The sequence below is a fragment of the Lacerta agilis genome, chromosome 6, assembly GCF_009819535.1.
Source record: "Lacerta agilis isolate rLacAgi1 chromosome 6, rLacAgi1.pri, whole genome shotgun sequence".
NCBI classification, from domain to species: domain Eukaryota; kingdom Metazoa; phylum Chordata; class Lepidosauria; order Squamata; family Lacertidae; genus Lacerta; species Lacerta agilis.
The window spans coordinates 92,544,167-92,571,621 of record NC_046317.1 but is presented as its reverse complement, the minus strand read 5'-3'; the positions used below and the strand labels follow the sequence as shown (position 1 = coordinate 92,571,621).

General features: G+C 48.0%; 1 protein-coding gene across 1 annotated transcript; it reads right to left on the bottom strand.

Moving 5' to 3' along the window:
* Window positions 1-27,455, bottom strand: TM9SF4 (transmembrane 9 superfamily member 4). Its single transcript, XM_033153867.1, has 18 exons — window positions 27,329-27,455; window positions 20,341-20,454; window positions 18,340-18,439; window positions 17,052-17,220; window positions 16,789-16,918; window positions 15,018-15,141; window positions 13,916-14,034; window positions 12,341-12,452; window positions 10,106-10,176; window positions 9,323-9,455; window positions 8,295-8,376; window positions 8,118-8,193; window positions 6,644-6,727; window positions 5,317-5,492; window positions 4,206-4,269; window positions 3,172-3,291; window positions 2,551-2,640; window positions 1-2,284 (listed from the first exon to the last, which is right to left on the bottom strand). The coding sequence occupies exons 1-18, from the start codon at window positions 27,347-27,349 to the stop codon at window positions 2,135-2,137; spliced, it is 1,935 nt and encodes a 644-aa protein (XP_033009758.1). The 5' UTR covers window positions 27,350-27,455; the 3' UTR covers window positions 1-2,134.

The following is a 27,455-nucleotide window of genomic DNA, read 5'->3' as shown; positions in this document are numbered from 1 at the left end:
TGACAACAACAGCATATTTATTTACAGTTGGGCTCAAACAATACATTAAAAAAATACAAGAAACATAGTGGAAGGCAGGGATAGAGCAGTTCTGGTTGGAAAAAGAAAATCACAGGGAGGGGGAGAAAAGACTTGGGGAAGAAATCAACATTGCACTCTTCTGATCATTATGTCAGCGCAAGCCTTCCTACTTCCCACATGGAACAACCCACCCTCCTCCCTGCCCTGCTGTTCTGGGGTTTCTCCCAATTCACCGGAGGGAACTGCAAGGGCGCATTGGGCACCTGTCGCACTAGCTGGAGCTCTTCCATACCTCGGCTTCTGCTAGTGCGCAGAATTAGTAGACTCCAGGCCCTAGTCAAGTATCCTAATGGTAGCTCAGATCAGAGTTCACCAAGGGATCCATAGCAAAAGTATTAAGTGCCACGGCTCCCCCTTTGTCAGACCTTGATTTGTGGCTGGTGTGGCTTTGGCATTGGGGGGGGGGGCAAGGAAGCAATGGGTGGGCAGAGGAGCAATGCAGGAGCAAGCCCCTCATTCCCTGTGAGCCTGCAGGCTAGTCTGCAGGCTCACCCCAGTAGTTTCCTGCAGTTACCACAGGGCAGGTAAATTAGGACACACATAAGAGGCATCATCATTGATGACAAAAGCATGCTTAACGATCTTAAATATGTGTTCCCAAAGAGATTAATTTTCCATCCCCAGTGCATGCCTCCCTTCCCCACCCCACCCATGGCATACCCACTTTTGCCAGAATAGCTCGTTCATAAAGCAGAAAACTGCAACTAGACCATTCCACAATTAGACCTAATTTTCAGCAATTAAAAAATAATAATCCAGTATTGTAATTCTGATTACAAATAAGCAAGTTTCTGTTTATCAAAGGAAGTGTTTACAACCATCTCCCAGTAAATTGATTCAGGCTCATTTGCGATGCACAGCGCACTACGAGCAGGAGAGAGTGGGGTGCTCCTGTCTCTGAGAAGGGAGACCGAGATCCATTGTGCTTGGCTAAAATATAATTTGATAGTTTAACCTTGGTCTTGTGACTACGTAACCTAGTTCACATAGAAGTCAAGAGTAAATCTGCCAATGCACTTCAATTTCTGGAGGGAGAGACAGAACTGAACAAGTGAGAAAAGGGGGTCGGCCAAATCTGCAGGGGAGTGGGGTAGGGAGGGAGAGCAATTCCTTTCTTTTGACATTGGGGTCAGGGATCAGGGGAACAGAACTCTCCCAGTTCCCTCCCCTCTCTTGCACATTACAGCAGCAGTTCCCAACATCTGAGCCATGGATTCCTTGGCACATGAACAACAGAGCACGTTTTTCAGTCTCTAAACCTCACCCAAATCCCAGTGTTACTGGGGAGGGTTGAGAAATCCCCTGGGGTTCCCCCAGGATTTCCAAGTAGCCTTCCTTCAGTTTGCAGGCCTGTTCCATTTTTCAGCAGGCAGTGGTTCCACATCATCAGTTCATCGTGGTTCAAAGCAAGTGAGTGTCCTAAGACAATAGGTGTCTGCCACCGTCTGCACTGTGACACTCCCAGCATCAAGCAGCCCGGGGGAGGCAGTCTGAGAGCCCTCCAAGAGAGAAAACTGCACTCGCCGGAACTGGAGCATGATGAGGTGGCAGCAGACCCATTTCCAACCTTCTTCCTACCGTCTTGCTCCAAGCAAAGGCACAGCAAAAGGCTACACTGTGCAATCACCAAAGGATGAATCTCCCCAAACTCATTCGTGAATTTGTAACCGTTGCAATCTCCTATTATTGTCATTACAGAAAATGAATTAGACGAAGGGGGCGGGGGGAGAAAGATTATTCATTGAGGGGAATGTGTCTCGGCTAAAAAAGAAGAAGAGAGAAAATAAATCCCTTATAACCAGAATAGGATAAAAGTTAAAATGCAAAGTATCTACACACCCCTCCCCACCAAGAAACCCGATTCCACGGACGCTGTGCCAAAGGTTACATTCCAAAAAATTGAACTATTTTTATTCCTTGTGTCCCCCACTCCAGCCGGGTTTTGTTTCCTTGGGAGAAACAGGAGAGAGGGAGGGGGGAGAGTTCCCCACTTCCTTCCTAGGAGGAAACAGAAGGGACCAGCTGCTTTGTGCCACGTGGCGCCAGAGCATCTTCAGTCTATTTTCACAGCAGCGTAAATCTTGCGGACAAACATGTAGGCTGCATAGAAGCCAATGGTCCCCGTCAAGAGCCAGAAGGACAGCACCATGAGAGCTGTGTAGCCGAAGTACAGCAAGGAAGGAATGAACTCGACAATGTCCAGCTGCAAGAGAGAACCAAAAGGGAGGTCAGGGCAGAGGAAGCATGCGCTAAAGCCTCTGTAGTGGCCCTCCTAACCCAAGGAAAAGCAGGGTGGGAACCTCCCTTGGCCTCCCACCTCAACCATGTTGTGTATCATGGAACATCTCCCACCTGAAGTGCTCAAGAGCAGCAAGTTTTGCCGCTCGACAGCCTCCCTGACCAGATATTGCAGCCCATTCAATAGTTACTGAGTGTAGGATTCAGATCTGGTGTAAATAGCAGCAGTACCTTGTTCACGAAGTAGAAGATTGCGTAAATCAACACATAGAAGGCAGAACCTCCGGACACTAGGAAAGTCCTCCACCACCACCGGTAATCCTGGCAAACGGAGGAAAGACACACGGCATCATTCTGCCAACACTCTCAACAACCCTCGCAGGCGCCCAGTCATGTTTGGGCACCCACTGTTTTGCCCACACAAGCTCTGCGAGTGGCATGCTGTGACTTATCGAGCATGCAGGTTTGATATCTTCAGGTATGGTGGGCAGTGGATCTGCAGCACAGGACAGGGGGAGAGCCAGGTTGCTTTCATCCCTGCGGTTCTCTTCAAACTAGGTAAATTCTTCATCACATAAACCCAAGCCAAAAACCCTCCTTGCACACAGAAAATTAGCATGCCAGGGGAAAAGCCGACTTTCCTCCAGGACATGCTGGCTTTCTTGTGCAGTTCTGGAAAAGCATTACCAATCAATTCAGCTGAATATATTAACTGGCTTGTATACTTGAGGACAGGAGCTCTGTCTCCCTGCCTAAATCTGATCCATGTTTCCTTTTGAGGCACCTTGCAGAACTGGGCTCCATTCTCTGCAAACCCCCAACGACAACCCCAAGATTAATCTGCTCTATTACCTCTGCACAGAGCTGGAAGTACACCATGACGATGCTGATCTGGGAGCAAGAGACCACGAGGATGATGAACACCAAGAAGAGGAAGCCAAAGAGGTAGTAGAACTGGTTCTCCCAAATTGCCTGGATGCAAGAGAAGATGATGTGCACAAAAGAGGAGACATGAATATGATGGGACAGCTCTTGATACACAAGAAGCTTATTGCTTCACAGAAAAAGGCAGCGAAGCAAACACCACAAACCTCTATCCAATTCTCTCCACTTTAACCATGGCTTTCCTCAAAGAATTGGGGGATTCTTCAATTGCTTGTGTAACCGAGTTGGCTCTAGACCATAGCTGTCAACTTTCCCTTTTTTGTGGGAAATTCCCTTATTCCAGTGCCGTTTCCCATTGCAAAAAAAGGGAAAGTTGACAGCTATGGCCGTTTCCCAATGCAAAAAAAAAAAAAAAAAAAAGGAAGGTTGACAGCTCTGCTCTAGACAGGTCTCCCAGAACTAAGTTGCATTTTCTATTCTGCTGGACCATTTCCTCAGGAAAATTGTAAGGGATCCTGGATCCTTTCTATGCTCGTGAAAGGCATCTCTGTCTTGCACAGCAGCCAGAACCCATCCCTTCTGGCAAGGCATTCTCCAATAGGAGACAGTTAAAAGAAGCAAAATGCTGCAGCTCAATCTCTGGGGAGGCCACGACCAATACTGGAAGGCTGTGCAGGGCCACATCTTAACCTAGAGTGCAAAGCCCAGAAGACTAGACAAGGGAGAGAAGGCATCCTTCATCCTGCGCACACCCACCAAAAAAACACTCTTGTTCTCAGTGCTATTTTTCTAGAAAAAGAGGGGCTGGAACTCAACACGAACTTCTCCCTGGTTCTCTTAGAATAGCAACGGCAGCCACTTGAGAGGTGCCAGAGCTGAGCTGAATAAAAAGCCCTGCTTGTTCTGATAGACCCCATCCCAACACCATTCTTTAAAAGGCATATGGTGCACCTCTCTGGGAAGCCCACGTCAGAAAATAAGAGGGCAGCAATGGCGCTTACGCTGAAGATGAAGAAAAGTTCAATGAACATGGCTCCGAAAGGCAGAATTCCAGCCATAAGGATCCTAAAGATGAGAGACAGAATTTGGTTACTGTAGGAACAGGTTTAGATCCAGTGATGCTAGTTAGGGCTGCACACATTGCAAACCTAAGAGCAGGCCAGCTGGACAAGATCCAAGGCCATCTGGTCAAGCACCCTTTCTGACAACAGCCAGCCAGCTACTTCCAGGAAGCCCACAAGCAGCGCCTGAAGGCAACAGCTCTAGGCTGCTTTTCCTTCCCCAGAAACTAGGATTTCATTCGGCTACTGTGGAGAGTGGCCATCGATAAGTCTATCTATAAGTCCCATCTATTCCAGCTCTGGGGCTGTAAGAAAGTTACAGGACATGCATGTGCATAAGAAGCTTCCCTCGTACTGTCAGCATTTTGAGCCACCCAGCACAGAGTTGGTGACAACTCTGACAGACAGCAGCGTTCTGAGCTCTGTAATCCAAGACCCTTTCAACAGGACATGACCCGGACTGAACCTGGCATCCCCTGGCTCCAAAACATATGATCTGGCACTGAGCTAGTTATATCTTTTCATTTTCTGCCACTCAAAGTGCCTGAGCCCCACCCGGGTTGGTTGCAGATGATCCAGCTGACTGGGGTGCTGGTGGTGGCAGCAATATGACAAGGTAAGCCGTCCGAGAGGCAGAACTGTTTGCCCTCACTAGAAAGCCTTCCCTTCCAGCAACGGAACAGCACATCCTTTTAGAAATAAGCCCTTAGACGGAGCCATCAAATTCTGGGTAGCTCAACTGAACATCATCCCCAACCCAGCCAGCAACATCAGTGCTCCAGCTCCTATTTAGAATCATCAAATCCTAGAATTGTAGAGTTGGGAGGGACCCCAAGGGTCATCTGGCTCATCCATCTTTTTTTCCTGTGGAATTTGAACCCATGACCCTGAAAGTCTCATGCTTTACTGCCTAAGCTGGCAGTGGAAGGGCCTAAGGATCTTTCCAAGCTTTTCTGCCGCAATTTGCTCACTGATCTCCAAAAAAGAAGAAGAGCTACCCAACAGTCATTTGGCCCAGCTGCGCAGGAAAGGGGTTTTCTGGGTCACTCACCCGACGAATCGATTCATGTACCACCTCTGCTCCGGAATCTGCCTTGGAATCTGATTGGTCCGCACAGGATTGTCGTAAGGCTGCTTGCGAAATCCAAAGTAGTATCCCAGGTAGACTAGGGGCAAGGAGATGCCGAACCACATGCAAAGGAGAGCCACCATGGTGGGGAAAGGGACCTGCAAACGGCAACCCAACTCTTAGAACAGGTGGCGGGCAGAAGGTACGGCAATAGCTGAACGGGACCTGGCAAGGCAAGGTGTACCTGGAGCCACCCCTTTGCCCCAGAGCATCAAGACAGAAGGTTCACACAGTGATACCATTGCCTAGCATTTCTTTAGAGAAGGAGTGGGGAACCTTTCGCAGTCCAAGCACCTAATTCCCTGATGGGAAGCCTTTGGGGGACCACATAATAATGGCAGTGAAGCTAGAGAAACAGGTGAAAAATTTTTTGGGGTGTGTGTGCAGTAGCCTACATAAAAACCAGAATTTTTTATGCACAGTTACAGCCACACACACCTCTCCCTGACCTGGCAGGCAAGAGGCATTGTCACAGTTCAAAGACACACTCCCTGCTGGGCAAAAGCATTTGAAAAGACCGATGTGGCCTGCACAACTGGATCCCAGGCTCCGCACACCTGCCAAATTTGGCCCAGGAGCAGCCAGGAGATAAGGATTTGGTCCACCAGCCAGAAAGGGCTCCCTGTCCCTGATCTGGAAGACACCAGATTGGTGAAGGTGAGTCTAAGAGAACTTGCCTGGCAGGGGGGGGGGGGGAATGAATGCAACACCAGGCTGCTAACGTGGTTTCATAATTCCTAATGTTCAATATGTGTCCTGCTTGGGTATTTCACAGAATATTTTGGAAAATTAAAGATTTAGAAAATTATTCTTAAATGTCTTTTTTAATAGCTACAGAAATGGCAACATCCTCTTGGGGGTGGGGCCTGAGGGGAGGGAGATAATTTCCTTTCACAGAATGTATCGGGAAGCTTTTAAGCTCTCATGTTTTGCTATGTTCTTTTATATTCTGTTGGAAGCTGCCCAAAATGGCTGGGGCAACCCAGTCAGATGGGCGGGGTACAAGAAACAAAATAATAATAATAATAATAATAATAATAATAATAATAATAATAATAATGATGATGATGCATCATATGTGCATATTGGGGAAGGCAAAACATATGAGGAGCTTAAAAGGAGGTAACCAACATTTCTTATGTCTCAGAATATATAAACACACACAAATTATGAATATAAGAGTTAGAAAAGAGTAGACCAAGCCAAGTGTTTGCAGAGAGAGAGCAAAGAGAGGTGGGAAGATACATACCGCTCCCGACGAGTGTTTGCCCCAGATGAAACAGTTCAGGATGAAGCATATCCCAAAGACGACTCCTGGGTACAGGGTGGCTGTCTGCAAGGAGCAAAGCAAGCAGGAGTTGAGAGTGATGAGAGTGGCAGAGGGTGTCAGCAAGGCTCATCAAAGGAACCTAATGCAGTTATTACGCCACTTCACAGCACCAGGCGCAGAAGGCAGCAGCCTGAGAGCCTCTGCGAGAGCCGGTGGTCCACAGACCGAGCTATGACTCACAAAGCCCCCAATTCAAATTCCAGATCTGCCACAGATTCGTTCTCTCAACACACACTGCTTCAGCACCCGATGAAGCACCTGCAACATGGTGATAACAATATTGGCCAGCCACAAGGGATTGTTGTAAAGACTGCAACGGGAGAAGGAGTGCAAAGTCTCTGCACACTTAAAGGTAATTCCTTTCAGTTTTATCAAAAGGGACTTCCAGCAACAAACACATAAAATTGACGCGGGTGGCACTGTGGGTTAAACCAGAACCTAGGGCTTGCCTATCAGAAGGTTGGCGGTTCGAATCCCTGCGATGGGGTGAGCTCCTGTTGCTCGGTCCCAGCTCCTGCCCACCTTAGCAGTTCGAAAGCACGTCAAAGTGCAAGTAGATAAATAGGTACCGCTCCAGTGGGAAGGTAAAAGGCGTTTCCGTGTGCTGCTGTGGTTTGCCAGAAACGGCTTTGTCATGCTGGCCACATGACCCGGAAGCTGTACGCTGGATCCCTCAGCCAGTAAAGCGAGATGAGCGCCGCAACCCCAGAGTCATGTACGACTGGACCTAATGGTCAGGGGTCCCTTTACCTACCTACCTACCTACCTAAAAATGCTAGGAATCATCCTCACCTCAGTTTGCACTCCTGATGCTATGGGGCAAAAGCCTGAAAGCATCCCAGAAGCAAACAGTGAAGTCCCAGAGCAGAGACTAAACAAAGATTTGATGTGGAGAAGCAGCCAGGCCTTGACAAGTCAGTCAGAAGCAAAAACAGCAGGGAGCTGCAAAGCTGCACGAGTTATTCAAACAGCCAAATAAAACTTATTTATTTAAGGAATCTGTAGTCCCCTCTTCACTCTGGAGCCCCAGGGTGGCAAGCAACATTAAAATCGCAAATACTAATAAAAATCCAGAACAAAATAAATCAAATAATATCATAAAACCTACCAACAATAAATAAAGCAGGCGGTGGCAGCAAGAAATCATTTTCACTGTGCCCTTTATCCTTCCCCAAACCCTGATTTCTTCTATTATGCCTGTTTTCTGTTGTAATGCAGAGGTCAGATTCCAAGGCATCACACCCCCCCAGCAACTCTATCCTGAGGTTATGCCAGGGCCCCTTTCCCACAGCCACAGTGGTTATCTCATCACCAGAAACAAATGAGGCTCCGCAGTTTGCCCTCACACACTTTCCCAAGTCCCTTGGGCTTTGTGAAGATCGGTATCACTTACGCAGAAAGCCCCTTTCTTCCACCGGTGGCCCTTCAGTGTCCGATAGAGTCGGCCAGCAGAGAAACCACCAAAAACCCTAGTGCAGAGGACACAGAGAGGAGAAACAGAAGGTTACCTCCCATCACAGGTCAGGCAGAGGGATGGCGGCTGATGCAAGGGACAAGCCGCACCACTTACCCCATGAACATGAAGAGGAAGCAGGCTGTGGTCATCAGGGCACCTCGGCTGGAAGGAGACAGCATCCCTAGCATGGCCACAACTGAAAGGCAAGGCAAGGAGGATTAAGGGCCACCACTCGCAAACCAATACTCCGCTACAGAAAGCCAACCCGCCGGAATTCAAAGAGAGCCCTTGCACACAGAGAGGGGTGTGTGTGCTTTGCTGAGTATTCACAAAGCATATTTGTTCACCACGGCACTGTTTTTCAATTTTTCTATCCCCACTTGTTTTTTCAAACAGGTTAAGTGTCACGGGACTGCCAGGGAATGCCCTGGAGCCGAGGGAGGGGGAAGAGCAGAGTGAGCAGGAGACTTTAGAAAGAGACAGGCACGAAAGGACAGGAGAGGGAGAGGGGGAGCGAGCGGAAGGAAGTCAAGAGGTGCTAGCATCAACACCGCTCGACCAGTTCAGGGACAGATGGAGAGGTGATGCCGGTCCCTTCAGCACAGGAGAGGAGGGGGTTAAAACGCCGGGATCAGAAGAGGAGGTTGGGACTTCCCAGGCTCCTATGTTGGAGGCGAAGTCACAGACCCCCACTTCCTGGATCTGCGAAACGATGCCCTGTAACTTGTATACATGTATATAATAAAAGACTGTAAATATATCTCTGAGTGAGCAGAGGTATTTCTTGCGGAGGGCTTCCAGACCCATCAGTTAGTGAGCAGTCATGAAAAAAGAATTAGACACAATCCCTAAACAGCTCCAATACACATTTAAAGCAAACAACCATTAACAGGGGTCTTTCAAGGGGGTGGGGGCCGTGAGTAAGTGGCTCCAAGAGGAAATTGACACCTGAGCATCAGAATGCAGACAGAGCCAATATAACAAGATACCTTGGCAATTGCCATAAGGGCTTTGATGTAAGGCCACACCTCCCGGCCCAGAGGCACCAGCTTGTTCAACAAGCTGTCTTCCTCCTTAGCCTGTAGAGTCTCTTCTCCCCTGCCCCCTTTTCACAAAGAAGCACTCCCAGGCGGGATACTCACAAATAACAATCAGGATCATGCAAAAGAGCTGGATTCCGGAGCCCAAGAGGGAGCTGAGGATCATAGGATACTGAGGCGGCCTGAAAACGTCACCATGCACCAGTTTCCACCCAGATTCCTCCATGGTGTCTTCCTGCAGGGAAAATCGACACACGGGGGGGGGGGGGGATTGAAATTAAGCCCCACGCCATGTGTGCTTCTCCCCCCCCCCACTGCCAGAGATGTATGGAGCACGTCCTCCCTTCCACAAGGGCTCTCCCCTCTTTGCAGCGAGTCACCAAACTTCACAAAACCTTAAAGCCCTTCTGGGTACTGCCTGCACCTGAAAAGGCAGGCCTGGCAAGGTCTGCCAAGAATCTGCCGTAAGTGTTTTAGCCCCAGTATGAACTCTAGACTAGCAAGGGACTCTCTACCCACATCACTAGCTATGGAATTTGATGCCACAAGACACAGCAGTGCTTTAAAAAAAAGGGGGACCGGTCAGGTGAACAGCAGAAAGGGACCAGGTGGCTACTGGACATTATAGCTATGTGCTACCTCCAGGTTCAGCCTTGCTCCAATGGGCTTCCCAGAGGCATTTGCCTGGCTGACATGGGAAACCAAGTGCTGAATAAAGTCAGATTTAATCCAGCTGAGATCCTCTTACTTTCTCTACCCGTTTCCTTGGCTACCTCCCCTCTACCCTTCTCAAAAGGAGATTATGGGAACGCTCTCAAGACGCAATGAAGGGTCCCCACTCCCTCTCCACCCCACCCCACCCCAAGCACATCACGCTTCTCGTACAATGTCATCTTCCTTGTTGTAGTTGGCAATATCCTTCCGGAGCGTCCGGATGATGATCATGCTGAGAATACCTGAAATGAATAAAACCTGGAATGATTGAACTGCAGTTTATTCCACTGAGCACCTAAGCATCCGCAAGCCGGCAGCATACGGGAGCAGAGGGTCATGAGGGGTGATGCGTCAGCCGACACAGAGTCCCCCACAGTCCACATCTGCCCACAGAGCTTCAGCCATGTCCTCAGACAGTAGCAATGGGGGGGTTAAGGTTGGGTTCTCACAGCAAGAATTGCACCTTTGAGTTGCCTAAACCAAAGGAGATGCTGCTACTGCTGCTACGTGTATTCATTTTCAAATTTTCTCATGCCTTCTGCTAATGCACATGGGGCCACAGCAAAAGCAGAGGAAGCTGCCACTTGGACAGGCCCTTGGAGGGCAGGGGGGTTGATTTCAGTGCAAGCCATTCTTTTCTTCTTCAGAGGCGTTTTAAAAGTGTCTCTTTCTTGGGATGCCATGTTGGGCAGTGGGGCCCAATGGGAGGAGGAGAGAAAAAGCAAGGTAGCTCAAGATCAAGTTATAAGCCCTGTAACTCCCAGAACTTTATTATGATCACACCAGTGTTAATACCCTTACACCTCTTTTTAACCAGGTAAACAGTAACTCTGTGTAGTAGTGGAATGACTTGTGTCCTATCTATAGACTGTTTGAAGTATTTCATATATTCCTCACTAATAGCAATAGTAATAATAATAATAATAGTAATAATAATTTATTTGTACCCTGCCCACCTGACTGGGTTGCCCCAGCTACTCTGGGAGGTTTCTAACATAATTTAAAACATTATAAAACATTACACATTAAAAGCTTCCCTATATATACAGGGTTGAGTTCATATGTCTTCTAAACGTTATATTCCATGCCATTCTAAGCAGATAATGTTCTTTATCGAACCTTAAAAAAAACAAACCACTACATCCCTCGTTTCTTGCACTGCTCTTGTTGTGCACCAGGGGGCGCTCCTTCCTTCCAAAATGGGTCAAAGGGAAGACTTGTGCCTTGGCCTGCCCTCATGCAGCACCACACAATGGCTTGCAGCAGTTCCCATCCAGTGCGCAGGGCCGGTGAGTTGCCCAAAGACACAGGCATGCTGAGAAGTGGCACATGCAGGGTGCAGCATGGACTGTGGCATTTCCCCTACACTGCTTGGCCACAACTGAAGGGAAAGCAATGCACGAACCAGCCCTGCTGCAGCTCAACCCCATTTGCAGGCAGCAAAACTGAGACGCAGACACCAGCACTGAGCAAAGACAAGCAGCTAAGGACACTGACGGATACACAAGTTGCTAGCGAAGAAAACTGCAGTGACCAGACCGGGTGCCAGAAGCATTCAGTACATATTTACAATTAGCTTCCAATCCTTGCAATACCCTAACAATGTTTTAGAGTCTACCTATGAAGCAGAAGGGACGCGGGTGGCGCTATGGTCTAAACCACAGAGCCTAGGGCTTGCCGATCAGAAGGTCAGTGGTTCGAATCCCCGCGACAGGGTGAGCTCCCGTTGCTCGGTCTCTGCTCCTGCCAACCTAGCAGTTCGAAAGCACGTCAAAGTGCAAGTAGATAAATAGGTACCGCTCTGGCGGGAAGGTAAATGGCGTTTCCGTGTGCTACTCTGGTTCGCCAGAAGCGGCTTAGTCATGCTGGAAGCTGTCTGCGGACAAACGCCAGCTCCCTCTGCCTGTAAAGTGAGATGAGCGCCGCAACCCCAGAGTCCTCTGCGACTGGACTTAACTATCATGGGTCTTTTACCTTTATCTTTATGAAGCAGAATAAGGAGGCAGAGCGGAACGTACCATTATAGTCCTGAGACTGTGTTTCTACACCAAGGACTCCTTGCAACCACAACAGGGTAAAAAAAAGGTGGGCTAGAAATTGCAGCCCTTATGCGTTGGTTTTTTCCTGGCACAGGGTTTCTCTTTTGTTTTGTTATGAGGCAGTCTTTCCAAAGTCCTTCTGCATGGGTAGACCCAGCCACGATCATCTGGCCACGTGGTGAGGGTAAGATTCGAACCCAAGCCCACTGGACTATTTCTGATTTGTTACTCTTATCGCTTGGCTAGGAAGTCAAGGCTAGGCTATTGGCTAGGCTATACTTGGCTAGGAAGTCTCTATTCCTACCGTATAGCGGCAAGTTAATCCTTCCCCACCCCACCCAACAAAACCTCCTGGCTTCTCTCTTACCCGAAAGGAAGAACACGACCACGACCGAGTTAATGATGGAGAACCAGTGGATCTGCACGTCACTCATTGTGAGGTAAGTGTCCCAACGAGAAGCCCATTTGATGTCACTTTCCTACAGGAGAAGTTTAGCTGGTTAGTAGGTTAATCTTTATGCACTGAGTTGGTCCACTATTATTCCCACGCTGGAGATGGAAAGTTGAGGCAAAGGGGTAAGTGGCTTGCCCAGCAATCCTCTAACATTTGCTTTTCTGCAAATCAGTGCTTTATGAAGAAATAAATAACTCACAGGTTCCACTCAGAAATTAATGGCCCCAAGTTAGCCATGCCCATGGATTTCAGTGGGTCTACTCAGAGCATGACTGGCACTAAATGCAAACACACACACACCCCGCTGCCCAAGAAGGAAGCAAGACAATAATCCTAAAGATCAAGAGAAGATCAGCTCGGTTCCATCTGTTGACCAGGGAAGGAGCAACTGCAGGGAGCTGGCATCCCCTCCGCTCACTTCCCTGTTAGCATGTACACTCAACGCCAACTGACAAGATCCCCTGGGATTGCAAACTCTGGGCCCATGCATCAGCCAGAGGTCTAAAGGCTGCTAAGTTCATGCTACAATTCACTTGAAAGAAAAGAGGGATATAAAGCTTGTACATAAATAAAGGAATGAACGACACAAAAAGGCAAATCACACCCAATTCCAAAGCAGCAGACATGGGGACAAAAAGGCACACCAGCCAGAAACGCCCTAACAGGTTCCCCAAAGGCTGAAATGGAGCAGGGCTTTTCACAAGACGGGTGCCACCACCTAAAAAGCTCTGCTTCTTCAAGACGGCGCCCTCCTAATGCCTTGGACTGCAGCTTCCATCAGCGCATGCTGGCTGGGACCGATGGGAGTTGTAGTCCTAACCTGGAGAAAGGTGTTTTCATGACTCCATGATTTTTTCTTCGAAGGTGGCACTCGAAGCAAGCTTTCTTCTGTTGAGCCTTAACTTGTGGTGGGGAACCTACTTGTTTTTAAAGAAATGTACAGGAGATGAAAAGGGACACGGGTGGCGCTGTGGTCTAAACCACTGAGCTTTGGGCTTGCTGATCAGAAGGTCGGCGGTTTGAATCCCTGCGACGGGGTGAGCTCCCATTGCTCGATCCCTGCTCCTGCCAACCTAGCAGTTTGAAAGCACATCAAAGTGCAAGTAGATAAATAGGTACCGCTCTGGCGGGAAGGTAAACGCCGTTTCCATGCACTGCTCTGGTTCGCCAGAAGCGGCTTAGTCATGCTGGCCACATGACCCAGAAGCTGTACACCGGCTCCCTCGGCCAGTAAAGCGAGATGAGTGCCGCAACCCCAGAGTCATCTGCGACTGGACCTAATGGTCAGGGATCCCTTTACCTTTACCAGAGATGAAAGCGGTTCCCTTAAAGACAGCTGAGGCCCTCTAAATCCATGTTCCAACACTGGCTCCCACTCTTCTTTTAATTAGGGTTTCCCAGCCCTTCTCCCCACAGTGACCAGTCCCCCTACACCAATTCCACCTCCTCCCCTCTTTCTCCCCTCCCCCCACTAATAAAAAGGCTGACCTCCCAATGCACAGAGTAGGTGAAAAGCAGCTTGTTTTCCTTTGTGGGGTCAATCTCTTGAGGAGCGGAGTTGGCAGCTTCAGGCAGGACACAGGCACCCTTTTCGTCGGCCTTCAGATCTAGGGGGCAAAAAACCCCTCACGCGTCAGGAGAAGCAGCCTGACTCCAGAGACCCAGGCCCTATACAAGCTTGCAGTCCCCTCACCCCCAACTAGCCTCGCGTGGCAATTCTCTGGCTGCGCTGCCCCGCATGTTCCTCCGGTTGCACAAACACGCAGACAGGAATGTAGGAAGCTGCCCTTATAGTAAGACCGTTGGTCCATCTTGCTCAGTATGGTCTACACTGACTGGCAGTGGCTCTCCAGAATTTCAGACACGGGGCGTCTCCCAGCCCTGCTAGAGATGCCGAGGATTGATGCTCTGCCACCGAGCTATGGCCCTGAGCTATGTATCCCTACCATATTCCTGCTGCAAAAGCAGCAATGCATGAAACAGCTTTTGCATGGAGTCAGACCTTTGATCCCACCATACCAGGGATGGAAGCCTACGGACCCCCTTCCCATGGTGCTAGAGGACTCCCATCAGCCCCATGCAGTGTAGCCAATGGCCAGGGGCGAGGGAAACTGGGCTCCCAACCATTTATGGTTCCCCACCCTTCACCTGCATTGGCCGGCAGTGACTCTCAAAATGTGCAGGTCCACTTCTAAGCAATTTCTGTGAAATGAATCAGGCTGGCTGCACCTGCCTGCCCCCCCCCCCTTTTTGCCAATGAGTGAAGTCGGAGCTGTGATTGATAAGAGAGTTGTTTTGAGTACCAGGCAACAGGAATCCCCAGGGGTCCCAAACAGCTCCTGTTTCCCAATCCCATTCAGTGCACTTTTCCTGCTTTGTGGGTCCACGCTTAAAGCCAGCCAGAGAGAACATGCAAGAAACCCTCAAGATTGAGCAAGAGCTGCTCCCTCCCTCCCATAGCTCACCCCAAACACATCATACAAGGGGATCTCCTCTCCCCCCTGTACTTTCTTCTCCAAATTGTCCCTCTTACTTCAAGTCCAGAGCTTGGCCCTCCCTATCAACACAAAGCCTTGCTATCTTCTCTTACCAGCAAGCTTAATGCTCTGGGGAACGACCTCAAAGCGGACCACCCTGTAGGTCGGCTCTTGGTTCTCTTCCACGTCCTCTCTGTGGTAGTAAAGGATGAAGGAGAGGTGGTTGTGCAGGTAGAACTAGAACAGATGGGATATCAAGAGAGATGTTAGAAGCCCTGGAGGAAGAAAATACAAATTAATTGGGGTGATGTGGGCTATCTCTCCAAGTGGTCCGCAGCCGGGACCCCTCAGGCTCAGAGGTCTCCTTCGTGTGTTTCACTTCTCCTCAAACTCTTCACGATAAGGGAGTACAGATTAGAAGATACATCAAAATATAGACTCACAACTTGCCCTTGAGGGGGGAAGGGTCCAGGGATTGTGTGTAAAGCTGATATCACATATAGCCAGAACAACCCCTTGTGCAACCACACCTACCATTCCAGAGCCAACACACTGAATGAGCCTTGCCCACCATGCAAGGCGGAGAGCCTTTAAGCTTTCTGGCTTGCTTATCAGGCTCCGGGAGGCTCCTGCTAGGTCTCATGCAAGAGCCTCCCAGAGCCCCAAAAGCAAGCCAGAGAGCTTAAAAGTGCTTTCCACAGCAGGAAAAACCCAGCATGGAAAATCCATCTTGTGTGCATTTAATTTGTGCAATCGCAGCTGGCCAGCCGCCCAGCGTGTTAAGCTGTGATCGTGCAAGTTAAATAACCCATTTAGGAAGCTGCCCTCACTCCCCCGGCAGAAGATAATTCAGAATTTGGAAATCAGAATAAATTGCCCATATCAAACCATTGGGCTAATATTTACTTGGCTCTCACAATCCAGGCTTCCTCTTTTGTATGCGGCCAATTAGACTGCAAGCCTGTTGGCATTTGGCTTTTAAAAATCCCTGTACAGCACGAAAATCTTTGTATAGCACAGAAGGAAAAACTTTAGGTGCCTGACAAATAAATAGTAATTCCCAGCTCTCACACATTTCATAGAATCATAGAGTTGGAAGAGACCACAAGGGCCATCCAGTCCAACCCCCTGCCAAGCAGGAAACACCATCAAAGCATTCCTGACAGATGGCTGTCAAGCCTCCGCTTAAAGACCTCCAAAGAAGGAGACTCCACCACACTCCTTGGCAGCAAATTCCACTGTCAAACAGCTCTTACTGTCAGGAAGTTCTTCCTAATGTTTAGGTGGAATCTTCTTTCTTGTAGTTTGAATCCATTGCCCCGTGTCAGCTTCTCTGGAGCAGCAGAAAACAACCTTTCTCCCTCCTCTATATGACATCCTTTGATATATTTGAACATGGCTATCATATCACCCCTTAACCTTCTCTTCTCCAGGCTAAACATAAGCCGTTCCTCATAAGGCATCGTTTCCAGGCCTTTGACCATTTTGGTTGCCCTCCTCTGGACACCTTCCAGCTTATCATTTACCAGCCTGTGTGTCACCTGAGCTTGATCTCCAGAGGGCAGGAAGGAGAGGGCAGGCTTAGAGTCCAGGCAGCTCAAATACACACTTTGGGAGAGCAGCATGCAAGTTTGTGGTAAACACAGCCTGAATTTTCCTCACTGCCACCTTTCAGTTTCTGGTATCTGTGCACATGCGCATTCAGGTTTCCAAACAACGTTCACAGCAAAGTTCAAAGGCCTGTGGTTGGTACATTGAATATTACAATGCAAAATAAAATGTGCTTTAAAGGGAGCTTCTGTGCTGACTGCTTTATTTTCCACAACAACTGAAACAGCTGAACCATCCCCTCCCTTCCCCAGGCAAAAGGACAGGCACCCTTACCTTATGGCTGTCCATGAACCCGAGCCGATAACCATGCTCAAACTGTATGTCTTTCTCCTTGTTCTTCTCTTCCTCCTCACGGTTCGAGTAGAACTCCAGCCGCGTGGCCACAGGCAGGTTGTCGGCGATGCTGCAAAGATAAGCCCTCGAGTCAGAGCTACTTGCCCACTGCTGCCACCCAGAGGGCCCCTCCTTGCCCCATCATAAGTAAGGAGGGCTCCTGCTGAGTTGCTCTGTCTCATGCTCAGAGGACAGAGACTCACAGATGGACATAGTATTCCTCCTGGATCCGTTCGGCGATCAGCTTGCTCGCTTCCTTGGTCAGGGTTACAGGCTTGCTGGGGGATTCGCACAAGACCTCGCACTTCTTCTCAACATTCATGAAAACCTGGAATGGAGTGTTGACGATCCGGTCCCCTCTAAGGACCTCGCCTGCAAATGAAAGGCAGGCAGGGAGAAGGAGAATGGGAATGAGAGAGAGAGAGAGAGAGAGAGATCACAGCACTGAGTGGCAGAGCAAACCCGCAGCCTTCAAACTTTGGCATCTCCTGCAGTAAACACCTCAAGTATCAAGCTGACAGCTGGAGCAGACTCTACTGGGCAAGATCAGGAGCTAGGAGCCTGTGGCCTTGCAAAAGTTTTTGGATTTCAATGACTCCCATCAGCCACAGTCACCTTGGTTAATGGTCAGGGATGATGGGAGTTGCCCTCCAGCAACTTCAGGAAAGACACAGGTTCCCCATCGCTCTTCTAGATGGGCCAATGGTCAGATTCAGGACAGGGCAGATTTATAGGTTAAATCACTCAAACAAACCAGTGGTTCCCATAGGGGACGGGACCACCCCTGCGGGGGGATTACGGGGGGGGGGGGAGCACTAAGAGGCAAGGGAGTAGCAGGAGGGCGCTAGAGGTATGAATGGCAATCATATTCTGAAAAGCTGGTATCACCAAATTCAGTTCATTGCTATTGTTGAATTAACTCAGCTAAATAGTTTCAACTGGATTTGGAATAAATGTGCAATTAACTGTTACTGTTTTGAATTTTATAGTGTTATTATCTTCCTTAGCGGGTCATGCAAACGGCCATTCTGCATAATGCTTTTCATAGGGTAGAGGGCACGGGGATCACTTTATGGAACCAAGGGGCGGTGGCGCAAAACAGTTTGGGAACCACTGGAATATACCATCCGTGTTATTGGGAGGACAATGTGCTTACTTTATTCTTCTTTACCAGGCATTCTGGGCGGAACTGGCATCTCATCCCTCCCTTTAGAAACTACCAGTTTCCCTAGAGAGATCCACCCCCCATGATTAAAGCATTCCATGCAAGGAGAGTCAAAGAGCATCAGCCCAAATGAATAAATGATTGCCCATTGCATTCTAGACTACAGGCAATAGTAGAGCAAGTGGAGACTGCAATATGCAGGAACCAGGGCCTTGGAAAAAGGGCTGGAATGGGTGCCCCTACTTCATGTACACAGTGCACGGATCCTGCAGTCAACCACAGACACCAAAGTACACAAAGAAAAATGGAGGACTCTGTGCCCTTACCTAGATTTTCAGCTTTATATGTGACTGTCTGAGGATGGCAGAAAGGTAAGGAGTAATACTCGTAAGGTAGCTGCGTTCGTGAACTGGTGAGCTTCACAGCCTGGAAAAACAAGGGGTGGGGGTGGGATATCAGATTCATTGTTCCAGCTCTACCAGGAGGGAAGGAAGTTCCCTAGTATCCACCTTTACAATAGGACCAAGGCCCCTCTACCCCTTCCACTGAGATAAATTATGTAACACAGAGGAAACATACAAGACAGGATATGGCCACAGAGACACCAGGGCTTGGCCCCATAAAAATGTTTTTACACTCAGCAGGACTTGCCAAACCTTGCTGGCATCGGTGTGGAAGCTTACATGGCAAGATAAAGCCCACAGCTTTAGTAAAAAAATAAAACAAAGAGGCCACAGAAGGTTTTAGCCTATGTCTGACGCACCCCCAAGAGGCTGCAAACAACCCCAGAAGCATGTATTAATGGTCTTGGAGAACTTAACTTCCTGTAGCACTTGATCCTACCCACACCCCTCAAAAATGCTGAAGCACAGACAGAGGAAACCACTGTGGTTTTCAGCTTGCTATAGCTGCAAGGAAAACATTATGGGAATGGAACCTACAATTCTTTAAAAGGATTCACAGAGCATTCAGCATTTCTACAACACTTTAGAACAGACTTCAACATTTTCAGGTTTGGGATGCAGTTTTATTGCAACACGATTCCCAGTTTTTATTATTATTTTTAAGTAAATGTCCCTTTGCCCTTTCTCTTGCACTCTCTCTTTTGCCAGGCCTATCTACACAGACCTACGCTTTAGAGGAAGGGAAATCAGCGTGGTGGCCCTTTGGATGTTGTGGGACTCCAATTCCCATCAGCCCCAACCACCATGGCCAATGGTCAGGGGGTCGACTCTCCCCTGATCAGCTGTACCCCCACACCACTAACAGGCTTGGGGGATCAGACCCTGCACCACCCATGCACCCGTGGGTGCCATGTTAGCAGCTCATGTTACAGGGCGTGAGAGATGTATTCGTGTCCAGAAGCCACAGCTCAAGAAAATGTCCCTTGGGAATGCTGTCACCACTTTGCAAAGCGCTCTCAGCTCCTTCAAGACTCCCACCATGGTTCACAAATGGCCCAGCCGAACTGTCAGATATTGCCGGCTGATCATCTATTGTTTGATCGTGGTCATAGGTACCTTTTCTCCTTACAATATCATTAGCGAGCCCTTTCCTTTCCTTGAGAGCCAGTGTGGTGTAGTGGTTAAGAGCGGTAGACTCGTAATCTGGGGAACCGGGTTCGCGTCTCCGCTCCTCCACATGCAGCTGCTGGGTGACCTTGGGCTAGTCACACTTCTCTGAAGTCTCTCAGCCCCACTCACCTCACAGAGTGTTTGTTGTGGGGCAGGAAGGAGGGGAAAGGAGAATGTGAGCCGCTTTGAGACTCCTTCGGGTAGTGATAAAGCGGGATATCAAATCCAAACTCTTCTTCTTCTTTCCTAAGGGCAGCTTGCTCGCTAGCCCTACGGCAGCTGGGGCCAACTTAGATGCACAGCAGACGTTCCTCCTGCTGGCTAGAGCTACAAGCATCTCCAAACTGGAAGGCAACCCTCACTCATTAGATGGCATCAAGCCAGTCTCACAGACACTCAGCCCAACACGAGAGCAGGAGGATGTTTATGAGACACACCTCACAGGCAACTTTGGGAGGAAGGGCAGGATATAAATGTAATAAAAATAAAATAATAAGTAATAATAAAGCTATGTATTTCACTCTGAGCTCTTATGGGGGAAGGAAAGTAGCTGTACAAAATGTTTAACGTAATGATTCATCCTTTTTTTAAAGAGTGCATTATTACTGTTTTGCAAATACAGCTAACTAATGGTTTTCCAGGTTGGCATAAGTACCACTGTTAATTATTATTTCACAAACACACACACACACACACACACACACACACATATATGTATTTGGTGTGTGTGTATATTCCACATCACCAACCTACCTTTATTTCTACAGGGTCCTTTTGGTGGAAGTTGATGGGTGCCACCCCCGGCACGTAGAAGCTGCTCACCCCATGGCACAAGAGCAGTAGCGCCAGTGGACACGTGAGCTTCTCCTGCAACGAGAAAGGAGATTTTGTCTCCAGAGCCAAAGGCATTCAGGGAGATGCAAGCAATTCCCAACACTGGTTGGCTGTTTGTTTGCTTTTAAGTCTGAACACAAAACTGAGCCACAAAGCTGGCTCAGTAATTTTGGGTACCGTAAATCTGCAAGAACTGCAGAAGTCGCAGACAGGGGGAAAACCAAGAGTGATACCTAATCTACTTGCTGCCACTAAAACCCTGAAAGACTTGTTTAAAAGAAAGAGGGAATTCTAGCTGAGAAACAGAGACCAATCGTGAGGCCTCACGCAGTAGGCAACAAATCTAAGCCTCTCAGATGTAGGCCAGGTCAGGAAGCTGGACCCTGTCTTTAATAGAGACAGAAAACTTTCCATTCTTAAGGAAAGAGAAACCCTTAAGAAATGCAGGGTATCGAAGTCAGTGTGTAGCTCTCTCATCTACCACCACTCTCTCTGGGGGCAGGAATCCAGTCTACCCATTCAAGATGAGCCATTTCAACATCCTTTATTCAAATTATACATTCATCCATCATTAAAATCACTAAAATTCTATAGCTTACAAGACAAAAAGCAAATAGTATTTAGAAGTACAGTAATTGAAAACAATTGAAAAAAATCAGTAAAAATTTAGAACAAAACATATTTTCAGCTCAGCTACAAAGCATACTCGAGGACCAAGAACACACAGTTTATTTAAGAAACCCAGGGTTTGTTTTAAAATGCCTAGGTAATAACAAGATGCTGAAAAGACCATGCAGAGGGCACCAGGTGAGCCTCTCTGAGTAGGCTATTCCGTAACTGGGTGCCACCACTGAGAAGGCCTCCTCTCCAGGATCCACTTGCTGCATTTCCCCTGGCAACAGCAAGTCCCATATCTCATGTGTTGGGCAGCCAGCTGAGGTTTGGGAGAAATGACCTCGTGGGCCTAAGTAAGCCTTTAGGGTGGAGATTCCCCACTGCTGCCTTAAACCCCCTTCCCCGAGTATCTTCTCTCTCATACACACTTGCGGAATGACTATTACTTATAACTGTGAGCTAAAGCAGAGAAGTGGAAGAACCATGTGATTACGTGTCATTGGACTACAGCATTTCACACACACTTTCCAACATTTTGTTCACCCACCTGCAGGCTCAAATGGTACAGAAACAAATCCACAACATAGGTCAGCATCTCAAACTACAGACTTTAAAGCAAGCAAGAGAAAACCAAGGGCCACATTCCCCTGTGGGCAACTTTCAAGGGGCCATGAGCCAGGGTGGGCTCTTGCCTTTGTACAGTTGGCTGGATTTCAGCCACGCAAAAGTTGGAAGCTTCTGGAAGCACAAACATCTCACCTGCCACCATCCAGGCAAGCAAGAGGCATCATCACAGGTCCAGCTGAAGGGTGTCATCCGGAGAAAGGGTTTGTGGCCTACAAGTCCCCTAAGGCCTTAGTTTCAAACTCCTGCTTCTAAGTGACACACCACCATTCTTACAAAAGTCAATTTCTTCACAATTTCAACTCCAGGATGACTAGGGGAGGAGAGGACCCAGATGACTGATCTAGTAACTAATTCCTCTAATACAAAGAAGGCAAAGTTGACATGTATCCATAAACAACATGACTCATATCTTCAGACATTGCACTAAAGAACAGTCGCTCAGCTACCCTCACAGATCTTGACACAAGTGAGCCCAAGATATTGGACACCCCACCCAGATGGAGCAATGGGGAAAACTGTGGAAACAAGACATAAGATTCACTGCCTGTTACACAGTAAGAGAAAATCTCATGAAGATGGTGTACAGGTGGTACATGACTCCTACTAAACGAGCTAAGATCTATAAATTAAAATCTAACACTTGCTGGAGAAGCAATATGGTAGAAGGAACGATGTGTCATGTATGGTGGGGATGTGAAAAAACTAAAAAATTCTGGAACTGAAAAAGATGTTCAAAACATCATTTGGAAAAAACCCAGAAGCGTTCCTATTAGGTATCTTATCAATAGATATCCCTAACGACAAGGGGAAAAGGTGTTTTTATATGCCACAGCTGCTGCCAGAATACTAATAGCTAAAAATTGGAAAGGGGACATAGTCCCATCAAAAGCGGATTGGCAAAATAAGGTATGTGAATTCGTAAAATTGGCCAGAATGACAGCAGCTATTAGATATCAATCAAATCAGAAATTTAGGAAAGAATGGGAGTGTGTGGAAGAATATATGACAAAACATTGCTCCAAAACAAAACCATTGATATGCATTGATTAAATTTCGTAAAGGTAAAATATGGATAGATGTTTTATGGATAAAAATAAAAACAATATTCACAACACAATAGAAATGTAAGTAGAAGAAGCTACAATGTGGTGGAGGAAAGTCACAAGGATAAGAAAAAGGAACACACACAAACATGGTATTGAAAACAGTTATAATTTGAATGTATTGTAAAGAGTGTTAAAATGTGTAACTGAATGAAGCTAAATAAAAAAGTAATTAAAGAGTTATTGACACATCAAGTGGTGCACTGTGTACACAAACACACAGAGTCTTGAAAAGCAGCAGAGGATAGATAGCAACTCTTGTCCAAAACTTTAGAAATCCTAACCAAGCAAGAGTAGCAAAATACCCTTTTTACAAAACATACTGGCAGCCACTTCTATAAATCAACTACAACCGTAACTGAGAAGGGCAGCAGCTTACTGGAAAAGCACTGGCCTTGCATGCAGAAGATGCCTGGTTCAATTCTCAGCATCTTCAGGTAGGGCTGGGAATAATTCCCTGCCTGAAACCCTGGAGAACCACTGCCAGTCAGTGTAGGCAATACTGAGCTAGATGAAACACCAGTCTGACTCTGTTTCCTGTGTTCTTCTTATGTTCCTAACCAATCAGCCTATCTATTACCAGGGTCAGCAACCTTTCTAGGCCACACTTGGGATTGTTGAGCAAGTGTCAGAATTAAGGAGCTTTTCAGCAAGTGTGAGAAACAGCTGCATTTGAAGCAGAAGCAAGCTCTTGCTCAAGTCACATTGATTCAACAGAATGTGAGGCAAAGTTCCTCACTGATTGTGTCCAATGTAAACGCATGGCTCAAAACAAAAACAGGGTTCAAAAATTCTATATATACAAAAACCAAAGACAAGGGGGAGGCAGGGGAACAGCAGTGGAAGCAAGACAACAGAGGTGAGCCTCAAGCTGGTGCTGTAGAGCAGTCACTTGTTTTACAAATAACGCCCTAAAAGTCTCAACCATATATAGCATTTTTAGGCTATATGAATTTTTAAAAAATAATATACCGTATTTTTCCATGTATAAGACTAGGGTTTTTTCCTTTAAAATAATGTCAAAAATTATGGGGCAACTTATACACGGGGCCATCTTCCCACATTTTCTTAAATCTGAGTCCCCAAAACAGGGGGCATCTTATACATGGGGGCGTCTTATAGACGGAAAAATACGGTAAACCCGCACTTCTCCAAAACCAGGACAGTTAAAAACTATGCAAACATCACAACTCAAGAAGCTAATGTAACTAGGTAAGAAAATTTGATGGTGTGGTAGGGAAGGAGGAGACGAGACTCAAGTCTCATCAGAATACTGTAATATAATTTCAGAGTTGGGAGAAGCCTCAAAGGGGATATAGTCCAATTCCTGGCTCAATACAAAAAATATTGCATCTACAGTCTCACTGACTGATATCCAGCCTCTGTTTACATTTCCAGCAAGAGAGACCCACACCTACCCAAAGGTTCCACTGCCAAACAGTTTTTACTGTTTCATTTAAACCTATATCTGCCTCCTCACCGTTTCCACATATTGTCCTGCTCTCTGAAGCAAAGGCAATCCTAGGCATGTTTACTGAGATGCAAGTTCCACTGCATCCAATGGGGATTTCTAAACTGTTGCGAAAACTGAGGAACAGAATCTCCCTTGGCAATTTCTTCTTGTCCTCACCTCCTCGTGGCAAGTTCACAAAAGCTGGACACCAGCAAGCATTGTGTGGAGAAGGTGGGCAGAGGTAACTTAATGAAACTGGCAGGAGATGCAGGGCAGATAAAAGAGTGCCTTTTCACACCATGCATAGTTAATTTATAGCATCTGCTGTCACAAGGTGAGGAGATGGTCACAAGATCATGGCTGGATTGCACTGGCTGCCAATTATTTTCCAGGCCCAACTAAAAGTGTTGGTTTTGACCTATAAAGCCTTAAACGGCTCAGGACCGCAATACCTCATGGACCGCATCTCCCCATATGAACCAACTTGGACCCTGAGCCCATCTTCTGAGGCACTTCTCTGTGTGCCTCTTCCACAAGAGGTCTGGAGGGTGGCAACACAAGAACGGGGCTTTCTGCAGTGGCTCTCCCTGGTGGGAGGCTCGCCCGGTGCCATCATTACATATCTTTAGAGGCCAGGTAAAAAAGTTTCTCTGTAACCAGGCCTTTGGCTGATGAACCATTCTATGACCTTTTAAATGTGTTTGTGGGAGTGGGGTTGTCACTTTTGTTTGCTTTTGTTATGTATTTTGTGTTCTCATTTTTTAATTTTTATGTTGCGAATCGCCTGATGATCTTCAGATGAAGGGCAGTACAGAAATTCTGTAAATAATAAAAATAATAATGAATAGTTTGAATGGCTTCAAAAGTGAATTAGGCATGTTCGTGGAAATGGATAGACTGATCAACCAATCAGGAAACTCCCATGTTCTAAGCAAATATATCACTGAATACCAGCTGCTGGGCAGCAACAGCAAGAGAGAGCTGCTGTCTTTCCCAAAGTACGGTATATGGCTGGTCTCTGTGGTGAAAAGGGTGCTGGAGCACATGGACCTCTGGCCTTGCATTAATAGGAATAAGGCCTCCCCTCCTCCTTCCCACAGAGATAATCCTCTGTAGAAAGGGGATGAGATAAGAACTCTCTATACCTTCTCACATCATTACTGACTTATCCTCCTCCTTGCAGAAACAACATGTTCTGCAAGTTAACAGTACAGAAGACAAGCACCAGCGCTAGAAAAAACTGTTACACAAAACTGTTAGTCTTTAGACATGTGGACTCAACCTTGAGATCATCAAGTGACCACAAGGTGCCCTGCCCAACAAAATTCCACTGCCATGACAGAGCCTGTTAAGAATCACACAGGCTTGAGCTGGAGCAGCTTATCAAGTTTATGGCAGAGCTTTGGTGTGCAGTGCACCGAAACTCGCTGCTTCTGGTTGTTAGCGTGCAGAAAAGGAAGTGATGCTACTCTCTGCCTCCAGGCATGTTGCAAGAAAGTTCTGAATGCAAACACAAGGTTGACAAAGAACACAAACTTCGTTTCAGGGTGTGCAAGGAGTTCCTGCAACATGGGATCCAGAACACAATCTCGATTCAGAGCAAGTCCACCAGTACTCTTCCTCGAGACAGGAACACAATCTCAGGTTGGTCACCCACCCCCCAACAACTATGATTCTAACTTCCTGCAAGCAGGACCACAGCTGTCTAAACACAGCAGGAGTCCTTGAAAATGGCAACCTCTTTCGAAGCACTACAGCAGGGGTCAGCAAACTTTTTCAGCAAGAGGCGGTTCACTGTCCCTCAGACCTTGTGGGGGGGGGCAGACTATATTTTGAAAAAAAAAATGAACGAATTCCTATGCCCCACAAATAACTCAGGGATGCATTTTAAATAAAAGCACACATTCTACTCATGTAAAAACACGCTCATTCCCAGACCATCCGCAGGCCGGATTTAGAAGGCAATTGGGCCGGATCCAGCCCCCGGGCCTTAGTTTGCCTACCAATGCACTACAGCATCATTCCTGGCCCAATCTGGCTATGTAAAACAAGAGCTCTATGGGGAATGTGAGATTTGAGACTGGAATCCAGTTGCACACAGAACAGAGTGAACCAGCAAGGCATGTTATGAAATACAGCTAGCAAGGATGGGAAAAGATGATGTCCCATCAGTAGCTGACATCTGGTTCCTGTTGTAGTTTCCACCTTTTCGGTTTTGTTGCGTCTGTTAGTGCCATCAGCACCAATTTTCACACACTGCTTTTCAGGCAGACCTCACAAAACAGGTGACAAAGCATTGCTACTCATCGTTTTTGAAACAGTTGCAACAGAATATCGTTTCGAATCACTAGGCCTTTTTTTTTGAGGAATTCATTCCCATTGGCTTCATTTGTATGCTAACGTGTTTGACGTTACAGAGATCGCAATGTCTTGTTGGTTTTTCAATTCATCAAGACAATCTAAGGCAATTCAATAAAGTCGCAGGATCGCCACGCGGGACCTTACTCCGGAGCAACAAAAAGCGGACGAGCCGTTGTTGCCTGTCTCAGAACCGCGGACCTTGGGGGCACGGGGCCCCGAGGGTCATCCAGCCCAACCCCCTACAAGGAAGGGACGCGCCGGATGCCGGGGAATCGGGACGCAAACACCGAGTCGAGCCCTCAGGGCTTGCTGCTCATCGGGTGGCCGGCGCGCGCGTGTCCCAAAGCGAGAGCAGCAGCAGCCGGGGACGCCTCTGCCGGGCTCCCTCCCGGCCTCGCTCCGCTCCCGTCTCCCGGGGAGACCTTCGGAGGGAGCGCCCGGCGCTGTACACGGGGGAGAGGGGCGCCTTCGGCGGCTTCTTCGGGGGTTTGGTGAGGGGTTTCTTTGGGGTGTGTGTGTCACCTCAGGAGGGTCCCGTCAGGCGCGCAAACAAGGCAGCCCCCCCCCCGAGCGGCCCCCTCATCTCCACCACCCCATGCCCCTCCCACCGCTCCCCCTCCGAAAAGGGCCGGGGAGGGGTCTGGGCCCGCGATGTGAAGCGACCCCCGCCCCAGAAAGGGGCCCGAGGAGCCCCCGTCGGCCGCGAGGGAGCGCCAGGGGAAGGAGGGTCCCCGGCCTCCACACTCACCAGCACCCCAGACGCCGCCATCTTGGATCCACGTGTCGGCGCCGACGTCAGCGGAAGCGGCTCGCGGTTGGCCGAGGCGGCTCGTCGCCATGGAGACGGAAGCAGGCCGTCGCCGCTGAGGGGAAGG